The following is a 23,079-nucleotide window of genomic DNA, read 5'->3' as shown; positions in this document are numbered from 1 at the left end:
CAGGTGAGGGACAACTGAAGGAAGAAAAAGGAGGGTACAGTGGTACCTCGCAAGACGAATGCCTCGCAAGACGAATGCCTCGCAAGACGAAAAACGCGCAAGACAAAAGAGTTTTCCCTTTTTTGAGTCGTTCCGCAAGACGAATTTCCTCCCTATGGGCTTGCTTCGCAAGACGAAACGTCTTGCGAGTTCTTGCGAGTTTGTTTCCTTTTTCTTAAAGCCGCTAAGCCGTTAATAGCTGCTAAGCCGCTAATAGCCGTGCTTCGCAAGACGAAAAAAACGCAAGACGAAGAGACTCCAGGAACGGATTTTGTCTTGCGAAGCACCACTGTACACTTTCTTCTAAATACATGGAGCAGGCTTTGCTATCAAAAATGATCTTGTGAAGCTCTTGTCAGAAGTCCCTACCAGCATTAATGAGTGACTTTCAACTCTTTGAATAAAACTCACCAAAAACCAGCAGGCAACTATTCTAAGCACTTATGCACCAACACTGGATGCTGACGAAAACATTAAAGAAAAAAATTACTCTCAGCTGCATACCATCCTATCCGAGATGCCTAAGGAGGATAAAATTACCCTCCTGGGTGATTTTAATGCAAGAGTTGGGCGAGATTTTGATCTGTGGCCTGGGATTATTGGGAAAGAAGGAATTGGCAACAGCAACCAGAACGAAATCTTACTTTTGACAATATGTGCAGCACACAACCTTGTTATTGCCAACACACTCTTTCGACAAAAATAAATAAATTAAAAACATCATGGAGGCATTCTCAGTCAAACCACTGGCATCTCTTAGACTATTTAATTGTCCAAGCTGAAGATTGCCATGATGTGCTCCTTACCAGGGCTATGATGAATGCTGACAACTGCTAGACAGATCACAGATTAATACACTCCACGATTGCTATCAATATTATACCTCAATACAGGCTTCAAGGAAGGAAACCAAGACACAAAATGAACACTCAAGCCCTTCAAACCCATTAAGCGGGATTGTTTCCACACAACCCATAAAGACCATCTGCTTTCAGATTTCCCAGATAAAATTGAGGAACACCGGACCAAGCTAAAAACATCCATTATTGCAGCCTGTGAACAAACTATTGGTTACCAAACCAAGAAACACCAGGACTGGTTTGATGAGAATGACGATGAGATTGAACACATTATTGACAAGAAAAGGAAGGCCTTTCAGATCTGGCAAAGAGATAGAAACTGTGCCACTAAGGAAAAAAAACAATGCTAAGGCTGAGGTTCAAAGAACCAGACAATTAAAAAAACACCTGGTGGATAAAAAAGCTCAAGAGTGCTTAGCTGACACTCATGATGCACAGTTTCTTTAAAACCAGAAAGACCATCTATGGGCCAATAAATCATGGCATATGCCCCCTACGCCCAGCAGACAGTACCACACTTCTAAAAGATAAGGAAACTATTGCACTGCGCTGGAAAGAACATTACCAACATCTCCTTAACCGCAACTCCCCTGTAGCTGCTGAGGTCCTCTCAAAAATTCTGCAAAAAAAATAAAAAAAATTAGAGATGAGCTTGCAGTATCTCCAAATGTGGGAGAGTTGTGCACAGCTATTAACCAAATGAAAAACAACAAGGCCAGCGGGCCTGATGGGATACCTGCCCAAGTCTTCAAAGTGGGTGGAATAGAACTTACACAACAACTTCACATGCTCATCGAAGAAATATGGGAGAAGAGATCCCAGCAGACTTTAGGGATGCCAATATTATCAATCTCTTTAAAAAAGGAGACAGATTGTGGAAAGTATTGAGGCATATCTCTGCGGCTTGCAAAATTTTTGCAAGGATTTTAGCAAACCATCTCTTAACAATATCCGAGGAGACCCTTCCTGAATCCCCCTTCTAGGGGGACAGTGGACATGATTTTCACCACTTGACAGCTTCAAGAAAAATGCAGAGAGCAAATCCGACCCCCAAATATGGTGTTTATTGACCTGACCAAGGCCTTCAACACTGTAAATCACACTGCCCTGTGGACTGTCCTTCTGAAAATAAATTTGTGAACATCCTTTGGCTCCTCCATGATATGACAGCAAGATTCACAGATAACAATGACTCTCAAAGTGAACAATTCACAGTAGGATCAGGTTTTAAACAGGGTTGTGTTATCACCCCAGCTCTATTTATTATTTTAATTGCCATGATCCTACACTTTGTCAAAGGGAAACTCCCCACGAGAATAGAAATCATACCGTATTGGCCCGAATATAAGCCGCACTCGAATATAAGCCACACCTTTAAAATTGGAGGGAGGGGAAATAAAAAAAGGGGGAACCCAAATATAAGCCGCTCCATTCCTCACTGCTCCTGGCTGCATACTGGGGGTGGGGTGGGGAGTCATGCTGTGTTGCCGGCAGCCTTTCCCCTTCCTCGCTCTCTCCCTTCTCTGGGGGACTACGAACGGGGTGGGAGCCGCTTTGCCGAGCTGCTGGCACTGTTTGCCCCGCACTCCTGGCTGCATACTGTAACGTTGTGAATATAAGCTACACTTTACCTTTTCGCAGTCAGAATTTCAGAAAAAGGTGAGGGTTATATTCAGGCCAATACGGTATATTGAACAGATGAAAAGGTCTTTAACTTGAGTAGGCTGAAAGCAAAGAGTAAGGTTACCATAACTTCTGTTATAGAGCTTCAATATGCTGATGATGATGCATACTGAGAAGCATCTTCGCAGAAGCTTACAAAAGCTTGGCTCATTGCTCAGCACCCAAAAACCCAAAGTGCTGCACCAACAACTACAAAACAACCCCTCTGCAGCACCACAAATCCAACTCAATGGTGTAATGTTGAAAAGTGTCAATCACTTCTCCAATCTGGGCAGTTATATTTCCACAAGGGCTGACATTGAAGCCAAAATCCAGCTTCGCCTAAACACGGCGAGTACAGCTTTCTCCTGATTAAAGTGCAGAGCGCTTGAGGACCGTGACATTCACAGGGAAACCAAAATGCTTGTTTACAAAGCTATTGTACTACCAACCTTACTGTATGCTTATGAAACATGGACCACTTATAAGTGCCATCTCCAACTCCTCGAAAGATCCCATCAACAGTGTCTCTGAAAAAATTGACACATCACTTAGGAAGACAGGCAAACTAATGCCAGTGTACTGGAAGAAGCAAAGATCACTAGCAATGATTCTTCAGCATCAACTTCGTTGGACTGGTCATGTTGTGCGGATGCCTGATTATTGTCTTCCAAAGCAACTACTCTATTCCAAACTTTAAAATGGAAAGTGTAATGCTGTGGTGTTCAGCAATAAAGGTTTAAAGACTTTCTCAAAGCAAATCTTTTTTAAAAAAATAATGCAGTATAAGCATGGATGATTGAGAAACATTGGCCTGCGAGAGCTCCAACTGGAGAACAGCCTTTCCCAAAGGTGTCATGGACTTTGAAGACACTCGAACTCAGGACAAAAGGGAGAAACATGTTAAGAGGAAAGCATGCTTGGCAAACCCTCACCATGAACAGCTCCTGCCCGGAAACCAATGTCCCCACTGTGGAAGGACCTGTGGATCCATAACTGGCTTCCACAGTCACTTACAGACTCACTGTTAAAACCATGTTCATTGAAAACAATCTTCCTTGGCTACAAGGGATTGCCAAAGTACTGTAGGTCAGCACCCACTGGTTGATCCCCTTCCTTTCCTTACTATGGCTGGAGCTGAGTCAGGGTCTCCAGCCTCCAGGATGCTGCTATTTTGCAGAGGAATCCAAGAACAACTGGGCACAATGCAAGCAACCTGAAGCACCTGTCACTTGAGCAGAGCCAATTCCCTTTATCTGTCCTTTAAAGAAACCACAAGAACAGTTTGGAAAGTGGAATGCCCTGGGAAGTGTGGGGTGAGCTGCTGATTTAATCAGAAGATGGAGAACCGCCCTGTAATTGGATGGAGAAGGGTCATTGTGAAAAAGATGGTTTTGAGCAAGTAGGCATCAGCTGGTGCAAAGGGAGGGGGATGTTGCCCCCCCAAGAGCCTCTTGCTGCCAGAGCAGAGACAGAGGCCACCTGTGTTACCTGCTTATCATTATGGATGAGAACAAGAGATCATTGTCATCCGGCAGCCTTTGATTCTCTGCAGCTGAGATGAGTCACATTCAGGTTCCACCAGTGGAGCCTTTGAACTGGCTGCGATGGGAGCCCCCCCTCCACTCTGGGCGCCCTGCCAGGCCACCCATTGTCCATCTCCATTTCGCTGCCAGCAAAGGGGCCCGGCAGCCCTGAGGAGCCCAGGAGGCTCCCTGAGGAGTTGTAGCACCAATAGCTGAACACTGGAAGCAAGGCAGAAGTGCCCCCCCAGAGGGGGGAAGGGCCCCCTGGATGCACTAGGCCAGGATCCGGGGGAAACCTCACAAAAAAGAAAGCCATGATTCTGCAAATAAGCAATTTCCTGGCATGGGAGAAGTGGCTGAAGGTGCTGCTGTCTGAATGTGGAACCTTCTGCTGGCAACATAGTCCTCTCCCCAGGGCCAAAGGACGTCACCACATCCTTGTCCAGGAACTCACAAACCGGCAAGCCTGGGTCACAGCTTTCATCTGTGAAGCAAGAGGGAAGCTCTCAGAAGTCCATTTTGGGGTGCGGTGATTTGTTTCTCCAGAAACCTGTATCAATGCTGGCTCCTTTCCAAATCTCCTGCGGACACCCCCACCTGCAAACAACACTGTGCTCCATGGCTCTGATGAGCAGCTAGTCCTGAAAGAGGAAGTGGAAGATGGCAGGCAAGTCCCTAGCTGAGTGTTGCCGTTTCCCCCTCCCTGGATCACACATTTTCAAAGCCTGCCATCCTTCCTTCTCCTGCAAAACTGGCATTTCTGGTTTCAGGGCTCCCCTGGGCCATGGCGGCAACAGTGGGGCTGCCCTGAACATTCCTTTCAAAAGCCAGGCAGTAACCCAAGAAGAGAGCTCAGCTGTGCGGAGCTGCTGCCTAGAGCCAGATTTGAGAGGCGGCGGCGGGACGGGGAGCACAGCGTGTACCAAAGGACAGCTGCAGTCACGTAGCACCCTCCCTGGGACGGACGGGATCTTTCTCCGGGGTTCCCCCTTAAACCTGGGCTGTGGTTGCCACAATAGAATGCCTACTCGCCATTTTTGCCCCTGTGAAATTTTTTGTTGTTGAATTCAGGGCTTCCTGAGCAGGAATAAATGGGGCCCAGAGAAGACGCTGCCGTGGGGAATCCCAGCAGAAGAGGCAGCTGCTGGATGAGGCCAAGGGGGGTCCTGCCTCACCCAGCGGCCGACCAGGTGCTTCAATGGGAACCCTGCCAGCAGGATCAGAGCCACTGCTCTCCTGTGACTTCCAGGGATTATTAGGTTGTCTTTGTTCTCATTTCTATTCTGTACTTTGTTTGTTTAAATGGCAATTTTATATTGTGAACAGCCCTGCGATCTACAGGTACAGGTCAATAGACAAATTTGGCCAACAGTTAAAATAAAAGATGCAGCTCCCCTTTGCCAGTCAAGGCAGGGGGGAATTGAGTGGGCCAAAGGCCAACACACTAAGACCACTTGCACTTGTGGGGAAACTCCACCCCCCTCCCATTTGCAGAAGCCAACGTCCCCTCCCTGCCTGACACAGGAGAGGGGGCCTCTGCCTGTGTGGCGCCTGGGGGTGTCCCAGCAGCCTAGACTACCCCCTCCACCTCCCTAGGAGATGCTGAGAGGAGCTTCAAGAACCAGAAGACCCCCAGATGGGATGGAGGGGGTGAACAAACAGACTCCAGAGCCCGGACTGTGTCCACGACTGATGCTTTGTCAAGTTTATTCTCCCAACCGGCTTTTGTAAAATAAAAGTCCCATATACGTTATTTATAAAATGGCTTAAATTAAGGCATAATCCTGCAGTGTCTAAGACAAGCGTCCATCATTCTGCACAAGCAAAAGGGGAGGGGAAGGAAGCCCCCCCTCCAGACCCAGGAAGGGGGAGGTGGTGGCTGCAGCCCCCCCCCCCGAGATGTGCTCTGCAGAAGCCGGGAGATGTGGCAGAGCTGATGTGTCTGAGTCCAGAAAACAAAAAAAGGGTCACCAACAACACGCAACGCGATATAATAGGAGGGGGGAGATACACAGAAAGACCCACAGAGGGGAAAGGCCCCCCCCAAGAGACCCAGATAGGAGGGAGGGGGTGTCCACACAGGATCAGCCCCCTCCTCCCCCAGGGCTGGGCTGCCCTGTTGCCAAAGGTGGGAGAGGGGGGTGTCCCACGCAGAAGATTCCCAGAGCAGCTCCAGAGCGAACCAGCGCCCCCCACAGCACAAGCTCTGAGGTGGTGCCCCCAAAGGAAGGTGGAGCAGACCCTTCCCAGTGGCCTTTGCTCCTTGGCGCCTTTGCAGCCAAAGTGTGCGATGGGAGGGCAAATGAAGCAAAGCGAATGGCAGAAATCCTTGCGGGGGGGGGGGAGAAGCTCTTTTGGAAGCAACAGAATCCAGCCCAGACACGGCCAGAAAAGAAGCAGGAAGCGGGGTGGGGGTCCCCTCCTCTCTTCACCACCCAGTGATCCTAAAGCAACGCCAGCACAATCCGCCCCCCCCCAAGCTCAAAATACTGCCTATGTTTCCCTAGGAAAAGTTATCTGAATACTATCCCAGCATCATGAAACAGGAAGGGAAAGGCGTCTGCTATTTTGCTTTTAAACTATCGCTGAAATTCTAACCGGGACCTTCATTAAGCACCATATTTGGGGAAGGGGGGATGCCAGAAGAGAAGCGCCTGTCCTCTTCTTCGCACGCAGTTTCCCGGCGCTCGATGGCCAAAGGGACGTGGTGCGCATCGGTGCTGGGTGCGAAAGGCGGCAGAGTCCGTCTCATAGTTAGTCTCAAGTTAGTCTGTGATGGGGAAGGGAGGGAGGGAGGGATGGGGGCGAAAGGGGTCTCCTAGTCAGAGGGGCTCTTGATCCCGTCCTCCCAAGCGCCAGGCTCTTCTATATGGGGCGGCTGTGGGGAAGCCTCTGTGGGCTCAGTTTGTGCAGCTACCGCCTCCTCCTGCTCCTCTCCCAGGAAGGGGGCAGAGCCAGGCGCCTCTCCTCCGTCGTCCGCGGGGCTGCCGCCACCGACCATCTCTTCCACGGGAGTCGGGGTGGCTGGTTGGTCCTTGGCTTCTGGGCGAGACGACGGAGAAGCCTCCTCCTTGGGGGCCGCAGGGCAGCTGACTGGGGAGATCACCAAGGGGGGCTGAAGTAGGTCTTTCTATAAGCAGGAGCAGCCCCACATTACAAGGGAGGGGGGAGGGGGGAGGGAAGGGAGAGGGAGAGGGAGAGGGAGAGGGAGAGGGAGAGGGAGAGGGAGAGGGAGAGGGAGAGGGAGAGGGAGAGAGAGAGAGAGAGAGAGAGAGAGAGAGAGAGAGAGAGAGAGAAGGGTAACTACAAACTACAGCCGTGCTTTTGTACAGATGCTCCCCTTATCCAGCCCAGGACACCCAGGAGTGTCCAGCTCCCCTCTAGACTGGCCCAAATGGAACCAGGGCGGCTGCCAGGATAGGCCTGAGCTCATGCAGTTCACCCAGGCCAGCCCCATCTCCACTTCCAAGCCTGACACCAGCCTTTTGAGGGCATCTGAGGAGTCCAGTAGCTGGATCCTGCCCCAGGCCCACCCAGCTGAGCATTCAGTCCCACCCCCCAGAGGAAGCCCCCCTCCCCCCGTGTGACGGCAGCAACTCTCCCCACATGGGAGCCCTGGGCGGTGGCACTACAGAGGCAGCTGGACTCTGGAAGGCGGAAGGGCTCCTGCTTGCGGGCTTCCCTTGGGGGCGTCCAGCTGGGCTCAGGGGGAGCCCTCAGGCCTGATCCAGCAACACCCATGAACGCCTCTTGCCCCTTTCCAAGACGGCACCCCTCTGCCCCCCGCCCGAGTGACGGAGAAGAACTGTGGAGCTGGAAAGGGACCCTGAGGGTCGTCTAGTCCAACTGCATGCAATGCAGGAATCACAACATGTGGGGAAGAAAGCTGACCATCTGTGGTTTCTCTGCCCCCCCCCCCATGTGCCATCCTCCCTCACCCCCAGCCATGAATGGTGGCCTCCTTTTGGGGGAGGAGGGAGGTCTGCAAAAGCCACTTCCAAAAAACTCCCTTTTGGGGGGTGGAGGATAATGCCAACAAGAGTTTTACTCAACTTTAATTCTAGTTAGGGGGCTTTTATCCTAACACTGGCCTTTTCTGGAGGAGACTCATATCAAAGTGGTATTCACCGCAAATCCGCTGCCCGTCCAGAACATGGGCAGCTCCTTGCGCCAGAGCGCCACCACGAAGCTGGTGAGGAGTGTGGACGGCACCAGGTACAGCAGCGCCGGCTGCCCCTTCTGCATCAGAGCGAGCGCCACAAATGTCACCAGGAGGCCCAGGCCGTAGGCTGCAGTGGGAGACAGGGGAGAGAAGGCGGGGGCTCCTTTTCAGCTGGCAGTCACCCAGAAAGTGCCCCCCTGTCTTTCTCATCTCATCTGTGGGTAAATTCTCACATGGGAATAAACACCTCTGCCCCTTCCAGCTCTGCTTCAAGGATTTATGGAACATAATAAATTATAATGGAAAAGGCAGGAAAACTCAGCACAGAGAATCGTTCCTCCTCTCTGCTCTTCAGCCATCTGGGCAGAGGAGCAGTTAGGGCTGGGCAATATTTGGCTTTCAGTTTTGTGATATATCACCAGCTAAGTATTGTGGCAGACTGATGTGTTATGATGTCTGAAATGAGGATGGAGCTACGGAGAGGCTTCAACTGGCTTTACAGTTTTTCCCCCATCAGGATTTTATGCATAGCTATGCTATGCATACACCCACATCATGATTTGTGATATATTGCCAGGTCAAAAATTATGGAACCGATATCACGAGAAGAATGTCATGCTGATTTTGGATGTTATATCAATTATCACCCAGCCTATAACAGTCACCACCCTTCTCTCCTTCAGAGCCTAATGAAGAAGTCTGATGCTATGGGAACCCTGTTGCTGGGAGAAAACTTGCTGCTAGGGGCAAAACAATGCAGGGATCCTTTCCAGACTGCACTAACACTGTCAATCCTGTTGCACACGTGGAGATGGGCTGCACCCAGAGGGCTCCCAAGGGACCTGATCCAACCACAAGAGAGCCACTTCTCAGGACAAGAGCTGAAAGGCGTCGCTGTCGCTGAATTTACTGGCAGGCTCTGCAGTTTGAGGCTCTGCACAGCTGCTGCTTTCAGCACAGCTCATGGCAGGAATGTGGCACATAAATGAACTCCGCCAGTCCAGGGTGGGGCGAGAGGTAAGAAGAAGGGACTGCTGGGTTTCCCAACGGTGGAGGAGGAGGCAGGTGTTGGCAAGGATGGGGGGGGGGGGAGCCAGACATACCAATGGTGCAAGCGACAAAATAGACCCGGGAGGACTGGACCTGGATGTCAAAGCGATGGCAGTAGGCTACCAGGAGCCCTGGGGAGGAAAGAGGAGGGAGCCTGAGGCAAGGGAAGGAGTGACAAGGCAGGGACACTCCCTGGAGGCCCCCCCCAGCATCCTCCAAGTGGGGCAGCAGGGAGGCTGTGTCCCTCTGCCCTGGCCCTCAAAGGTAGACTGCCTCTAGGGGCAGCTGTTCCCTTGAGCTGCATCCCCACTGGACCAGCCCCAAGGGACCCTGCCCTCTCCTCTGCCAGTCCTTCGCTTAGGGCCAAGCTGAGGGGCTCTTCTTTGCCTTCTGCAGGCCGAGCGGGGGCTCAGTCCCAAAGCCACCTCGCCCCCCAGCAAGGTGGGAAGAGAGGAGGGCCTACCTGGAACCAGAATGTCCCCGAATCCCAGGAGGGAGAAGGGTCGGTCACACAGTGCCAGCGGAGAGAAGTTGAGTCGGGGCACCTTCAGCACCATCGGAAGCTGCCGGGGGAAGGGGGTCCATCCATCCAGGTCAACAAGTAGCCCCTCTGCTGTCCCAAACGGGGCCAAAGCTCCCACAAGCCCTTGCCCCACAGAGGAGGGTATCTGGCATTTGAGGCAAGGAGGGGGCGACAGGGGATGGCACAACCTAAAGCCCCACAGGGGAAAGCACCCTGCACCCAAGGAGAAAGATGGAGGAACCCCAGAAGTGTCTCTTCTCAGGCCTGACCAGAACCCAAAACTGAACCTGCCTGCTCTCCAGGGGGGCTTCCCGACACCTCTTCCCTCACGGCTGAGGAGTCTCTGGGCCATTCTGGCCCAGATCCGACGGGGTGGGGATATCCTGGACCCACTACGTGTTTGGACCATGACCCCCCGACCCCTGGGCTTCTCCCAGGCTCATCCTGCATCGCCTCCATTTTGTCCACCAGGAAGAGGCCATCTCCCCCTACCAAAACCCGGGACACTCTGGCAGCCCCTCACCTTTTCGTGAGTGGCGGAGTCTGTCGGGCCAGCAGCCACTTCCACCATGATGCTCTCTCCTGTCTGGAAGGAAAATGTGAGGAGCGGCAAGAGGACAAAAAAAGAAAGAGGCCTGGGGGAAGAGGAATGTTTTTGCCTGGTGCCTGAAGACATGCAATGAGGGTATCAGGCGAGCCTCTCTGGGGAAAGAATCCCCATCGGAGAATCGGTAAGGGGCTTCCGATGGCCCCAGCGGAAAGACCCAGCCCAACTCTGACTCCTCCCGATCAGCCCTGCACCCCCATTTGCAATGCCCACCCTGTCAGGCCAATTATGCACCTTCGTCAAGTATGGCGTGATGAAAACGAAGAAGACGTCATAGACAAAGAGGACCAGGAGGAGCAGCGTGCAGCCCTGGGGGGCAGGAGGGAAAAGGGAGGGGTGTCATTCCCAGAGGCTCACTGTTGATTCTGCCTCCCCCCCTCACCCAGGTTGGCTTTCTTCTGGCTCTTGAGTCGCAGAGTACATTGAGAGGTAGCCTCAGGCCCATGTCAGCCTCCCTCCCCACCGTCCTGGGGATGAGCCCCCCCCCAAGCTCCCCCCCCCAAGGCCTTACCTTGAAGGTGGGCAAGCGGATGGTCTTGAGCATGTAAAGGCAGAAGGCAACTCCCAGGGCGTCCTGCAGAATCCAGGCCCACCTGGGGGAGGAATGGCCATGGCTCAGGGCAGAGGGCAAATAGCCCTACCCCCTCCAACAGCCGAGGGAGAAGGGTCAACCCCCTTGGGTTCTCTCCGGTCGCCCTTCCTCCCCCCATCTCACTTCTTCTCAAGAAAGAGTCCCCATGGCCAGCTGGGGTGGGGGGTTCTGGACATGCCCTCCGCCCTGAGACACGTCCCATTTCGCCCTGTGCCCAAGAGGACACTGCAGAGCTGGAGAAGGGGAAGAGCAGAGGAGGAAGTTGCTTTCTGGAGCAACTGATGCAGCTGAGGGGTGCAAAATAGCATGTGGAGGGAGCAAGGGGCTCTTCGAAGGGACAGGTGCCCCCCCCACCAAGGGGAGAGCACGAAAAGCACCGAATCACTTACTGGTCCTCATTGCGGAAGATGCCCCAGACCAGGCTGACGGCGACGCAGAAGACAGCCAGGAACAACATGCGCACTTGGGGGCGCTTGTGGAAGTAGGGCAGGTTGTTGTCGGGGACCCTGAGGACAAGAGGCGGGGTGAGAGGCCTGCACCCCACTTGGCAAGTGGGAGAGGGACCTCTTGGAGCCTCCACCCCAGGGAGCTGCCTGACGCAGAGTCAAGCCTGCTCCATCGAGCGCAGATCAGCCCCCACAGGCTGGCAGCAGCAGGTCTCCAGGGAAGGAGTCTTTGCTCAGCCTGAGTTGGAGATGCTACTACTGGGGAGCCTGGCACCTTCTGCATGCCAAGCAGGTGCTCCATGCCCACGGGCAGAGTCTCCAGGGGAGGAGGTGCTGGGGAAAAGCCTTCCCTGCCCGAGGGCACGGCCCGGGAGCTGCTGTCAGTCAAGGTCACCAAGCCAAGGTCACCAAACTCAGCAGATAGACTATTTTTTTCTATTCTATGGGCTCAGGGATGCTTAAAAAAGACAACCTTCCTTCCTCTTAAGTTGCTCAGTGCCACTCACTCAACCCCCCCTCCCCCCACGCTTGGTGTGGAGGCTTTTGAAAACCAAGGGAAAAGGGGTTGGGGGCCAAATCCAGGAGCCCCCACAAACAGGGCACAGCTCTGACGTCTGCAGATATAGGGCAATACACGCATTTAATAAATAATAATAAATGGCTGCGCTCAGGGTTCATGCCCTTCATTTTTTGTCCCGGGGCAGGACTTTCAGCTCTTCTACGTAGCTCAGAACAGCCCTCACCACTCTCTTTGTCTGACCTGTGCAAGAAAAAGGCAAAAAGATCTCAGAGATCCCCGCAGAAGGAAGCAAAAACAGCCAGACCTGCTTTGCACCGATTCAAAACCCCACAAGTCAACGGCTCTTGGAAAGGGCATTTGTGCACTTGCAAAACGCAGAGGGTGGGTTTTCTGCCTGATTGCCAGGGGCGAGATCTGATGAGGCACTGTCTTTCATTGCTTTCATCTTTCTGCAGTGGAAGTGAGGACCTTTCAGTGGAACAAGATCCCTTTTCTTGTCCAGATGAGTCAGCTGAGTCGGGAGGGAGCCCAGAGAGCCACGGAAGAGGGGATCCCGCCCTGCCCCACATGTACAAGGAGGAGCAAGAGATCCACGTCTTGCCCATCTAATGCATTTAAGAATTCAGAGCTTGTTTCCTAGATACTGGCTGCTAAACAAGACCAGCAGCAACAAAAACCAACAGCCCACACACATTAATATTTTGCAGTCAGGAAAATAAAAATATATCAGGGAAGGATAAAGCACAGCTGCTCCCAAGTCCCAAAGGAGGAGGGTTTGGGGTTCTGTCCAGCCCCCCCACTAGCATTCATGCTCTGATAACTTGATTCTTTCCACGGGGGGGGGGGGGTTATGGCCAGGCAGGATTTGAACCCAGTCCACTGGCCCCCGCAAGCTTCATGTGCCAGGGCCACTTAGCCAAAGGTGGCAAAGCAAGACTGTCTTCTGCCTTCTACCTGCATTTCCCCAGAGGAAACCTTCGGACAAACGGGGAGAGGCAGCTGTAGAGGCCGATGGAAGCCGCCAGGCAGAAAATCCCAATGATGGCATACACTGCAGGGGGGGGAAAGGGGACAAGAAAAGATGAATGAAGACAAGGGGCTGGAGAGAGGCTGAACAGCACCGAGAAGCCAGTGCAAGTACCTAGGTGGTCGTAGAAGTAATAGAGCAGGACGAGCATTGAGCAGCACATGACCACAAAGACGCAGATCATGATGGGGGTGACGTCCACTGTCTCGTCCTCGTGCTTCTCCACTCCGTCATCCCGTTTGTGCTTCATGTACCGCCTGCAAGGGCGACAAGACGAGGTCATCCGAGGCTGGAGACGCTTGCTGGTACTGCACCACTCATGGAGAGGCCAACCGACAAGAGGGGAGGCATCCTACGAGGGCTCAGCAACCCTAAAATGATGCTCAGGGCTGCCGGCCTCTCTCCCCTCCCTCCCAGCAAAGCAGGGCCTGTCTCCACGCTTCACGAAATCATTTGCAGCCATGAGATATGGATGTTAGCCAATGGCTTCATGGGAAACGCATGGAGGAGGCAACCTATCAGGCTATTTGAGAAGTCATGAGAGGAACACCTAGCAGTGACTCCCTCCAAGAGCTCAATGATTGTGCATGGATGCAAGGAATCCTACGAATCCTGGATCCTGTGCTGCCTCGACCTCACCAAACACCTTCTATGTATTCCCAGGGGCTGGTGCCTTGGACTTAGCAGGTGGCAGCTTCTTCAGAGGTCTCCCATGTTTTGATTCCAGAGAGAGCAGCTCTGAACAGCCAAGAATGCAGGATGAGCCCCATGGCACTGCAGGGAGCTGGGCTGGATGACCCTCAGGGGCTTCTACTGGTCCCCTGCCCCAACTCACTTCTTGACATCCCTGCTCCCTGCCCAGTAGCCTCCGACGGCCACCGTCCCCACAGCCATCACGAAGATGATCACCATGTTGTAGTCCAGGACTGGCTCGTTGGGGGCATACATGGCCACCTTGACCGAGGGCCCAAAGCTCTGAGGAAGAGGGAGAGAGAGAAGGGAGCTCAGCTGACCCTAAAAAAGAGTTGCCCCAGGAAAAAGCTACCCTCCGGGGAACAGGATGTCCTCCAGGAAATGCCAGTGTGTGACTGGCCTTGGGGGCCCCAAAAGCAGTGCTGCCCCCAATGCCCCTGTGACCCTGACTGGGAACGCAGATGGGGTCTCACCCTGCCAATATCCAGCATGTCCGCGTAGCTCAGCAGAGCCACTGGGATGTCAATCTCCTCATACTGACTGCGGTTGCCGGCCGGCGGGACCTGGAGGGAATGAGGGGGAAGAACAAAGTGATGCCCCACACGCCCTACCCTCCCAGCCTGCCCATCCCCAAAGCCAAATGGTGTGTCAAACTCAGAAGTGCATGCAGGCCCCAATCCTCCTCTGTTTACCCCAGGCCACCCAGCTCACATGACTCATCCCCAGCCTAGCGCATCAATGGCTGCTGTGCATTTGGGGGCAAAACGCATCACAAGAGCAGCAGCAGGAGGGGGGAGGGCGCCTCCCAGCCCCAGAAGAGGAGATGAACGGCTTCCTTAGAACTCTTAATTGTTCAGAAAAGATTTTGAAGGGGGACATTAATCTCAGAAGAAGGGACGTCATGCAGAAAGCGAAGAAAATTAAAAAGGAAAGTCAGATGAGTAGAACCACACAGCCAAGGACAAGGCAGAGATGGAACTCTATTCAACATCTTTATCAACGACTTGGATGATGGACTCAAGGGCATCCTGATCAAATTTGCAGATGACACCAAACTGGGAGGGGTGGCTAACACCCCAGAGGACAGGATCACACTTCAAAACGACCTTGACAGATTAGAGAACTGGGCCAAAACAAACAAGATGAATTTTAACAGGAAGAAATGTAAAGTATTGCACTTGGGCCAAAAAAATGAGAGGCACAAATACAAGATGGGTGACACCTGGCTTGAGAGCAGTACATGTGAAAAGGATCTAGGAGTCTTGGTTGACCACAAACTTGACATGAGCCAACAGTGTGACGCGGCAGCTAAAAAAGCTGATGCAATTCTGGGCTGCATCAATAGGAGTATAGCATCCAGATCAAGGGAAGTAATAGTGCCACTGTATTCTGCTCTGGTCAGACCTCACCTGGAGTACTGTGTCCAGTTCTGGGCACCACAGCTCAAGAAGGACACTGACAAACTGGAACGTGTCCAGAGGAGGGCAACCAAAATGGTCAAAGGCCTGGAAACGATGCCTTATGAGGAACGGCTAAGGGAGCTGGGCATGTTTAGCCTGGAGAAGAGGAGGTTAAGGGGTGATATGATAGCCATGTTCAAATATATAAAAGGATGTCACATAGAGGAGGGTTGTTTTCTGCTGCTCCAGAGAAGCAGACACAGAGCAATGGATCCAAACTACAAGAAAGAAGAGTCCACCTCAACATTAGGAAGAACTTCCTGACAGTAAGAGCTGTTTGACAGTGGAATTTGCTGCCAAGGAGTGTGGTGGAGTCTCCTTCTTTGGAGGTCTTTAAGCAGAGGCTTGACAACCATATGTCAGGAGTGCTCTGATGGTGTTTCCTGCTTGGCAGGGGGTTGGACTCGATGGCCCTTGTGGTCTCTTCCAACTCTAGGATTCTATGATTTCTAACTGAATGCCCAGGAGGGGGCAGAATGCCTGCCAGGCCAGGGATGGGAGATGCAACCTGAAGAAGGGCTTCAGAAAATAAGAAACTAGTCCAGGAATTTCTCTCCTCAGGTAATAAAAAGAAACAATATGGGATGCAGGTAAAGCCTTCATACCTGGTTTTTATGAAGCCCTCAGCCAGTATTGTAACACATGGCTACAATACTACCAGATTGATCACCTATTCAAGAAGGATAAAATCATTGGATTTGGCAAAGAATAATCAAAATTACAAACAGAATTACTAAAAAAAATCCAAAAAGGTATATAAAATATACAATTTGTCATTAGAATGGGAATTAAAAGATGAAGAGATGAAGGAAGTTATGATTAAGTGGGCCAGAGACAAAGGCCACAGGATCCGATTAGACCAATGGGAGAAATTATGGAGAAATGACATCAAATTCACAGCTTGCTTCACAATCAGAGAAAATATAATGAAAATGATGTATCAGTGATATTTACCGTATTTTTCACCCTATAGGGCGCACTGGCCCATAGGGCACACCTCGTTTTTTGAGGGGGAAATGAATAAAAATAAATTATTTCCCAGCCCCCAGAACAGGCTGCTATCCGCAAGCCTTGCAAGCCCGCGGGAACTCCTGCGGGCTCACAAGGCTTGCAGATAGCTTCCTGAAGCCTGGAGAGTGAGAGGGGTCGGTGCGCACCGACCCCTCTCGCTCTCCAGGCTTCAGCGAAAGCCTGCATTCGCCCCATAGGACGCACACACATTTCCCCTTCATTTTTGGAGGGGGGAAAGTGCATCCTATAGGGCAAAAAATACGGTAACTCCGGTCAAATTGGCAAAAATTTATAAATCAAAATCTAATTTGTGCTGGAGATGGAAACAGAAATAGGAACAATGTATCATATGTGGTGGGATTACATGTATATCAAACAATTTTGGAGTAACATCCAAGAGAAATTTTTAAAAATGCTTAAAATATCATGTAATAAAAAAACAGAGGCCTTCCTCTTGGGAATTATATTGACTGACATTCCTGCTGCTAGGAAAAAAGTTTTCTTATATGCAACTGCTGCTGCCAGAATTATTATAGCAAATAATTTGAAGGAAGAAAAAAAAACCTCAATAAGAGAATGGCAAATAAAATTTTGTGAATACATAGAACTGGCAAGACTTACAGCAGTGATAAGAGGACAGTCAGATCAAAAACTGATAGATGAGTGGATCTGTGTGAAGGAGTTCTGGTATAATTCTGGTATAAATATATCAATACACAATGAATGAAATTTATAGAGTAAAGGACAAAGAAGAAATGGATATAAGATGAGGTAGTTAAAAATAATACTGATAGCACAGCGAAAAGAAGAAAAGAAATAAAGGAAATCACACACGGGTGGAGGGGAGTCAAGATTTATGTATTCATGTTTAGTTTATTTTGTAATTTAAGTTGATTTTTTTGTTATTGTATGTTTAATTGTTTTCTTTTTTAGGTATTAAGTAGCTGTATGTATAATAGGTTTGTTTTGTGTTTGTGAGTATTGCATTTACCAATAATATATATATATATATATATATATATATATATATATATATATATATATATATATATATATATATATATATATGCAATTGCAACCTGACTGGGCAGGGGAGGTGAGAAGGGCAGAAGGAAAGCTGCTGCCTTTGCTCTCATCTGAGGCACGGAAGTAAGAGGGTGCTTGAGTAGATTCTGAGCACAATTCAAAGTGTAGGTGCTGACCTTTCAAGCCCTAAGTGGCCTCAGCCCTGTAGACCTGAAGGAGTATCTCCACCCCCATCATCCAGCCCAGACACTGAGATCTTCTGGGGGTTCCCTCACTGCAATTAAGTGAAGCCACGGGAAGCCAGTGGTTGGATAGTTTCGCGAAGCTACCAGCATGAGTTTGACCAAATTGCGGGAGGCACTGGAAGACAGAAGTGCCTGGCATGCTCTGGTCCAGGGGGTCACGAAGAGTCGGACACGACTAAACGACTAAACAACAACAACAACGGGGAGCCAGGCAGAGGGCCGACTGAGTTGTGGCGCCCACCCTGTAGAACACCCTCCTGTCAGATGTCAAGGAGATAACTACACAACATCTGAAGGCAGCCCTGTATCGGGAAGATTTTAATGTTTTATTGGTTGGGATCCGCCCAGAGTGGCTGGGGAAACTCAACCAGATGGGCTGGTACAAAGAAGAAGAAGAAGAAGAAGAAGAAGAAGAAGAAGAAGAAGAAGAAGAAGAAGAAGAAATGGGTGCCCCATTAGGGGAAAAGGTGGAAAGAATGCCCTAATTCCCGCCAGGCTGGCAGCAGGAAGAAGTGTCGCCTTCTCTCCCCTCCCCTCCCTGGGGACTCACCAGCCTCTCTCGACTGACGATCAGCAGCCCCCTTGCCCCGTTGATCTGGGCCAGCCGGACTTTCTCATAGAAGGTGCAGTTGCCCCGCATGACCATGGGGATGGTGCTGCTGAAGCCGCCGTCGGGAACGTCTGAAGGAGCACACAGGACAGAGACCGTCTGGTCCTGCAGCTGCAGCAGAGACTGGAGGAGGAAAGGAGGAAGAGGAAAACACGAGGAGAGGAAAATGGAGCCCTCTAAGCTGCTCCTCGCCTTCAGAGGAACAACAAAGGAAGCTCAGAATGCAACAAAGCAGCTCCAACAGGCCTGAGCAAAGAAAGGTGTTTCACCCCAGGGCCAAAACGGTCACGAAGCAGGCGCCAGCTGAGGCCCAAGGGGAGGGTGCTCTGATTCATGGAGTTGGTGCTAGCCTACAAACTCCTAAATGACTTAGGAGCCCAATCCTAGAAGGACCAGCTCCTGCCACATCAGGAAGCACATGTGCCAAGATCTGCAAGGGAGAAATTGAATTTGACCGAAATGATCACTACTGTTTTTTGTCCAAAATTAATGCTACTGAACTGTTTTTATGATAGATTGTCAGAAGAATTGGTCCCATATAGGATTTTGGCAGATCAAATTGTCATTGCAACTTAATGGAAAACAATCCTAACTCTTACACTATGTGCTTGGCACCTCTCTGGTATATCACGTGTAATTTGAGATTTCAGTGAGGACTAGCATCTTCAGACACTTTCAATATGATTTGGCATTCCTTTATTATGCATGTACAATGGAACCATCATTTTCAAGGCAACCCTCATCCCCAGCCATGCAAATCTTGTACTAGGCTTAATAATCTGATAACATTGTGATAGTCTTCACTTGGACTTTGTTACTTTAACCCGTGGGCAATGGGACTCATCCTGCGTGGCTGCTTTGTAGTTTGGTTTCTCACCTTTCAATTTTCGTCTCTTGTTATAATTGTTCTCTGACAAAATGAAATAATAATACGTTTACACAAACACACAAAAGGTTTTCAAAGTTATGTGTGGCACTGCATATGACTCTTAATCTCAGAGTTACCGAGTTGGAAGGGACCTCGAGGGGCTGGCTTTCAACCTGTGTGCTGTGGCACCCTGGGGTGCCCTTTCCTCCTTCCTATGATGCCCTTTTGCATCCCCGTCTCCCAAAAATTGGACAGCTGTTTGCTGCAGCAGCTCTGGCAACAAGTTCCCCAGGTGAATGGTGCCTCTGGGGCTGGCTAGCGGGTGCTTCCTTGTGGGGCGGGGGGGGCAGCTCAGAGACCAGGGGCGGCAGCTGTTTCTGCCCAGAGGACTCCCGAGCAGAGGGGGCTGAGGGAACACTCCATAAAGGAGGGTGTTTGATAAAGGGTGAGAGGTTGCCCGCTCAGCAGGCAAGGGGTGACACAACTGGGCTCCTGAGCCCCACGAGGGGTGCTGCAGAAAGAATATAGTTGGTCAAGGGAACTGTGGACTCAAAAAGGTTGAAAACCTCTGGACTAGATGACTCTTACAGTCCCTCCCAACTCTGTGCTTCTATGACTTTCTGTGACTAATCATTAACTTGACCAAGGATGGGCTAGAGATGTAAACAGTGATGATAAGCAGGGCAGGTGCCACCCTGCCAGCTGAGGTGCCGCAGGAGCCACTCACCGCCTTGCCCAGGTCATGGGGCAGATGAGCCCATTGGGAGTTGAAGAGAATGCAGTAGTCCTTCCCCTTGGAACTCCCCTTCTCGGAGAAGACGCGGACCATGCCAAACTCACAGGAGACCTGGAAAACAGAGGGAGAAGACTTGCTTCCCATCACTCCGGCAGCATCCGGCTCCCCTCCCATAAGAATGAAAGAAAAGCCTCCAAAGGCCAAAGGCAAGCAAGATTCCCTCTTTTCCCACAAGAGCCCTCTTTTGTGGCTTCCAGCAACTGGGATGAAGAAGCATTTCTGCCTCCAACCCCGGAGGTTGGCTAACAGCCATTTATAACCTTATTCTCCTCCATGAATTTGTCTAATCCTCTTTCAAGGTCATCTAAGTTTGGTGGCCATCACTACCTCCTAGGTAAGGGAGTTCTACAGATGGTGTGAATAAGTCCTGTCTTTCACCTGCCTGAATTTTCCAACGTTCAGCTTCATGGGAGGCCCACAAGTCCTAGTGTTACGAGGGAGAAAACTCTCTGCACAGGACTGAATGAAAACCCAAAAGGGGCCAGAACTAGGCAGCAAGAGGAAAGCGACAGGGTGTTGCACATCACTCCAACTTCCCGTCAACTTTGCAGGCTCCCAGGTGCCCACACGATCTGGATGCAGGATGCTTTTGAAACTTCCCACACTGCTGTCCACCAGGATTCATGAGCAGACCCCCCGTCAGCCAACAGGGGGGCGTGCAAGGACATCGTGACCAGAGTTGGCAACTTGGGCTGGGAATCTATCTCTCCTTCACTAGGGAAGAACCAGCCACTCAACTGCTGTGGGTGTAAGATTAGAGGGCTCAGGTCTTCGTCTCCATCTGGAGGAAGGGAGAGTCAGAAAGTCACTCCCAAAAGCACCACAAGCGACAAAGCCTGGCTTTCCAGAGCTGGATGCTGCAGGGAATCCCTTGAGGGCAAGGCCCCATCCCGCTGGGGTCTTCCAAGGCATGCCGTTTCTGCAGCCACTGCACCCGAGGTGCACGATCCTGTCTCTCAGGGGGCTTCAATACTCCACCCACTGCCTGCTCTCCAACAACCGGGGGGGGGGGAGGGGGCCCTTTGGGATGCGTGACTTGTGGTGGTTGCTATCACACCCTTCTCTCCTGAGATTCTTTGAGGCGGCTCAGTTCTTTGACCACACCTTACCTGGCGCCAGTCGGGATATCACCAGTTCTCTCCTCACCCTAGCAGAGTATCTACTTGCCAAGAGGGTCACAACAGCAGCTGCAAAGGACTTTGAATGTCCTGAATGAGGTTTTTGTTTTGCAGAAGAGGCTGTTTAGCTACAGGTGAGGGCAGTCACTGGCACATGCTGGCACCCCCAAACAGCTGGATGGGGGATCCCTACCAGTTGCTAAATGCAAAAAGGCAAATTAAGTTCATTGCAGCAAAAAGGCCAGCTTTCCCCCCAAGCATCCCCCACAAGATTAAGTCCCACCACCACCTTTCCTGGGAAGGTGTATCCAGGATGGGTGGCCATGGCAGCGTTCTCATGACCCAGGAGGGCCACTAGGCTAGCTAACAATTCGCAGGAACAACAATTTTAAACAGAGTGTCTTCCCCCACCAAGACAAAGATTAGGTGTTTTTATTTTTGCTTTTATCTAGTTTTTAACTTTCTTTGATGCTATTTGGTTCCATTTATATTGTCACAAACCGCTGTGGTATAAGTTTATGAAACAACGGTATATAGTTTTAATAAATTATTAAGTAAGAGGGCAAGGGACAAAAATAGGTTCTCTCCTTGCCCAAGGAGCCTCCCTGGGGCGTCTCCTGGAGAAAGTGGCTGTGTTCACCTTCTGCCAGCGCAGAAACAAGATTTGTGGGCTGAGCAACCCATTTGGGCTGACCCTGCAGACCTCTTCCTAGTGCACTGAGGCTGTGACAGAAGCAGCAGCACCATCACCAAGGCACAGGGCACAGGCCAACCTGCATCATTGGGGCAGCAAGTCAGTTCATACACTTGCCAACACCCAAGCACTGTGTCCTATTTCTCTCTCTCTCTCTGAATATGAAAAACAAAAAAAATTTCCTTCCAGTAGCACCTTAAAGACCAACTAAGTTAGTTCTTGGTATGAGCTTTCGTGTGCATGCACACTTCTTCAGATACACTTCTGTATCTGTGTATCTGAAGTGTATCTGAAGAAGTGTGCATGCACACGAAAGCTCATACCAAGAACTAACTTAGTTGGTCCTTAAGGTGCTACTGGAAGGAATTTTTTTTTGTTTTGACTATGGCAGACCAACACGGCTACCTATCTGTCTCTGAATATGTTTCACACTTCCCTCCCTTCTGGTCAAAGCATTTGCCAGCAGACTTTTCCACACAGCAACTCCTAAGCCCATTACTGCTGGGGACCTAACCAAAAATGACCCTCAAACCTCAAAAGCTACGTCACCAACAGCAGGGAAGGGCTGCATCCCAATGATGGCATGTTTGCTGTGCATGCAGGATCCAGAATCAGTCCTTCCTGGAGAGCCATTGGCTGCCAGCCTGTGTGGAGGTGATGCTGAGCTGGGGACTAGCAGCCCTCTTTGTTTCAAAGGGAAAGGTCCTGCAGCTCAGCAGGGCAGAGCGCCTTGGCTCCACACCCAAAGACTGAGCACAGCAAACCAGCTTCCTGCACAACTGTTTTCATGGAGTTGCAAGGGACCCTGAGGATCATCTAGTCCAACCCTCTGCAGCACAGGAATATGACGCTGTCGAAGCGGGGATCAAACCTGCAACCTTGCCGTTATCAGCACCAGGCTCTAAGAAACTTGGCTTTCTAAGCCGCCTTGTGCATTAGCTAGCTGCTAGAGGACTAGCGCTCCGCTTTGCTCCAAGGGAAGTGGTGCAGCATGCGAAGCCAATCTCGGGATCCCGGGCCAAGAGATTCCTGCCTTGCAGGGGGTTGGGCTGCAAGACCCTCGGGGGTCCCTAGCGCCCCAGGTGGAAATGGCCCGCTTCCTACGCCTCTGGGGCGGGGCCTCGGCCCATTTCGCGGAGGGGGCAACTGAGACGCCCCCCCCGGGAAGAAGCCCCGCCTCCCACTGTGGAAGAAGGGCCGCCGAAGAGCCGAGCCCCAACCCCGCCTCTCCGACCCGAGGGAGGACTGGAGAGGAGGAGCCCCGCCCTCTGCATGAGAAGAGCCTCCTCTTCCTCCGCCTCACCTGGACCGCCAGGAGCAGCCACGACCCGAGCAGGGCTCTCCGCCCCAGAGAAGCCGCCGCCGCCATCGCCGCCTTTTGTCCTCCCTGGAACCCGGGGGGGGGCGAGAGGGGAGGGAGGAGGTTCTGCTTCCGGTACACACCGGAAGTGAGCGCCCGGTTACCCAGCAACCCGGAAAGGAAGCCGCGCTCTCTTTCTCTGGGCGCATAGGGATGGCGGGAGCGGAGAGTCACACAACCACGT

General features: G+C 51.4%; 1 protein-coding gene across 3 annotated transcripts; it reads right to left on the bottom strand.

Moving 5' to 3' along the window:
- Nucleotides 1-5,765: 5,765 nt before the first annotated feature.
- Nucleotides 5,766-23,044, bottom strand: SPPL2B (signal peptide peptidase like 2B). 3 transcript variants are annotated; one of them, XM_081896050.1, is made up of 16 exons: nt 22,839-23,044; nt 21,482-21,614; nt 19,655-19,774; nt 18,000-18,182; nt 14,181-14,270; nt 13,850-13,989; nt 13,129-13,271; nt 12,942-13,038; nt 11,411-11,527; nt 10,941-11,022; nt 10,664-10,738; nt 10,346-10,408; nt 9,763-9,862; nt 9,353-9,430; nt 8,216-8,376; nt 5,766-7,217 (listed from the first exon to the last, which is right to left on the bottom strand). In XM_081896050.1, exons 3-16 carry the CDS (start codon nt 19,754-19,756, stop codon nt 6,906-6,908), a joined length of 1,743 nt encoding a protein of 580 aa, XP_081752176.1. In that variant the 5' UTR covers nt 19,757-19,774; nt 21,482-21,614; nt 22,839-23,044; the 3' UTR covers nt 5,766-6,905. The 3 variants fall into 3 exon arrangements, 2 of the variants coding, with proteins under 2 accessions (XP_081752176.1, XP_081752175.1); XM_081896049.1 differs by lacking the exon at nt 21,482-21,614; XR_014164346.1 differs by lacking the exon at nt 21,482-21,614 and having other exon boundaries at nt 7,082-7,217; nt 8,141-8,376.
- Between the last annotated feature and the right edge of the window lie 35 nt (nt 23,045-23,079).

The sequence above is a fragment of the Podarcis melisellensis genome (genome assembly GCF_964234715.1).
Source record: "Podarcis melisellensis genome assembly, chromosome: 18".
NCBI classification, from domain to species: domain Eukaryota; kingdom Metazoa; phylum Chordata; class Lepidosauria; order Squamata; family Lacertidae; genus Podarcis; species Podarcis melisellensis.
This window is presented reverse-complemented; position numbering and strand designations above follow the sequence as displayed.

What these genes read in the sequence shown, in the direction of transcription:
- SPPL2B (XM_081896049.1), bottom strand. Translation starts at nt 22,904, where the DNA reads ATGGCGGCGGCGGCTTCTCTGGGGCGGAGAGCCCTGCTCGGGTCGTGG. An exon ending in GGGAGCAGGGATGTCAAGAA is followed by an intron (nt 13,272 to 13,849) that starts GTGAGTTGGGGC and finishes TCGCCCTTGCAG; the next exon opens with GCGGTACATGAAGCACAAAC. An exon ending in TTTCCTCTGGGGAAATGCAG is followed by an intron (nt 11,528 to 12,941) that starts GTAGAAGGCAGA and finishes TCTTGTCCTCAG; the next exon opens with GGTCCCCGACAACAACCTGC.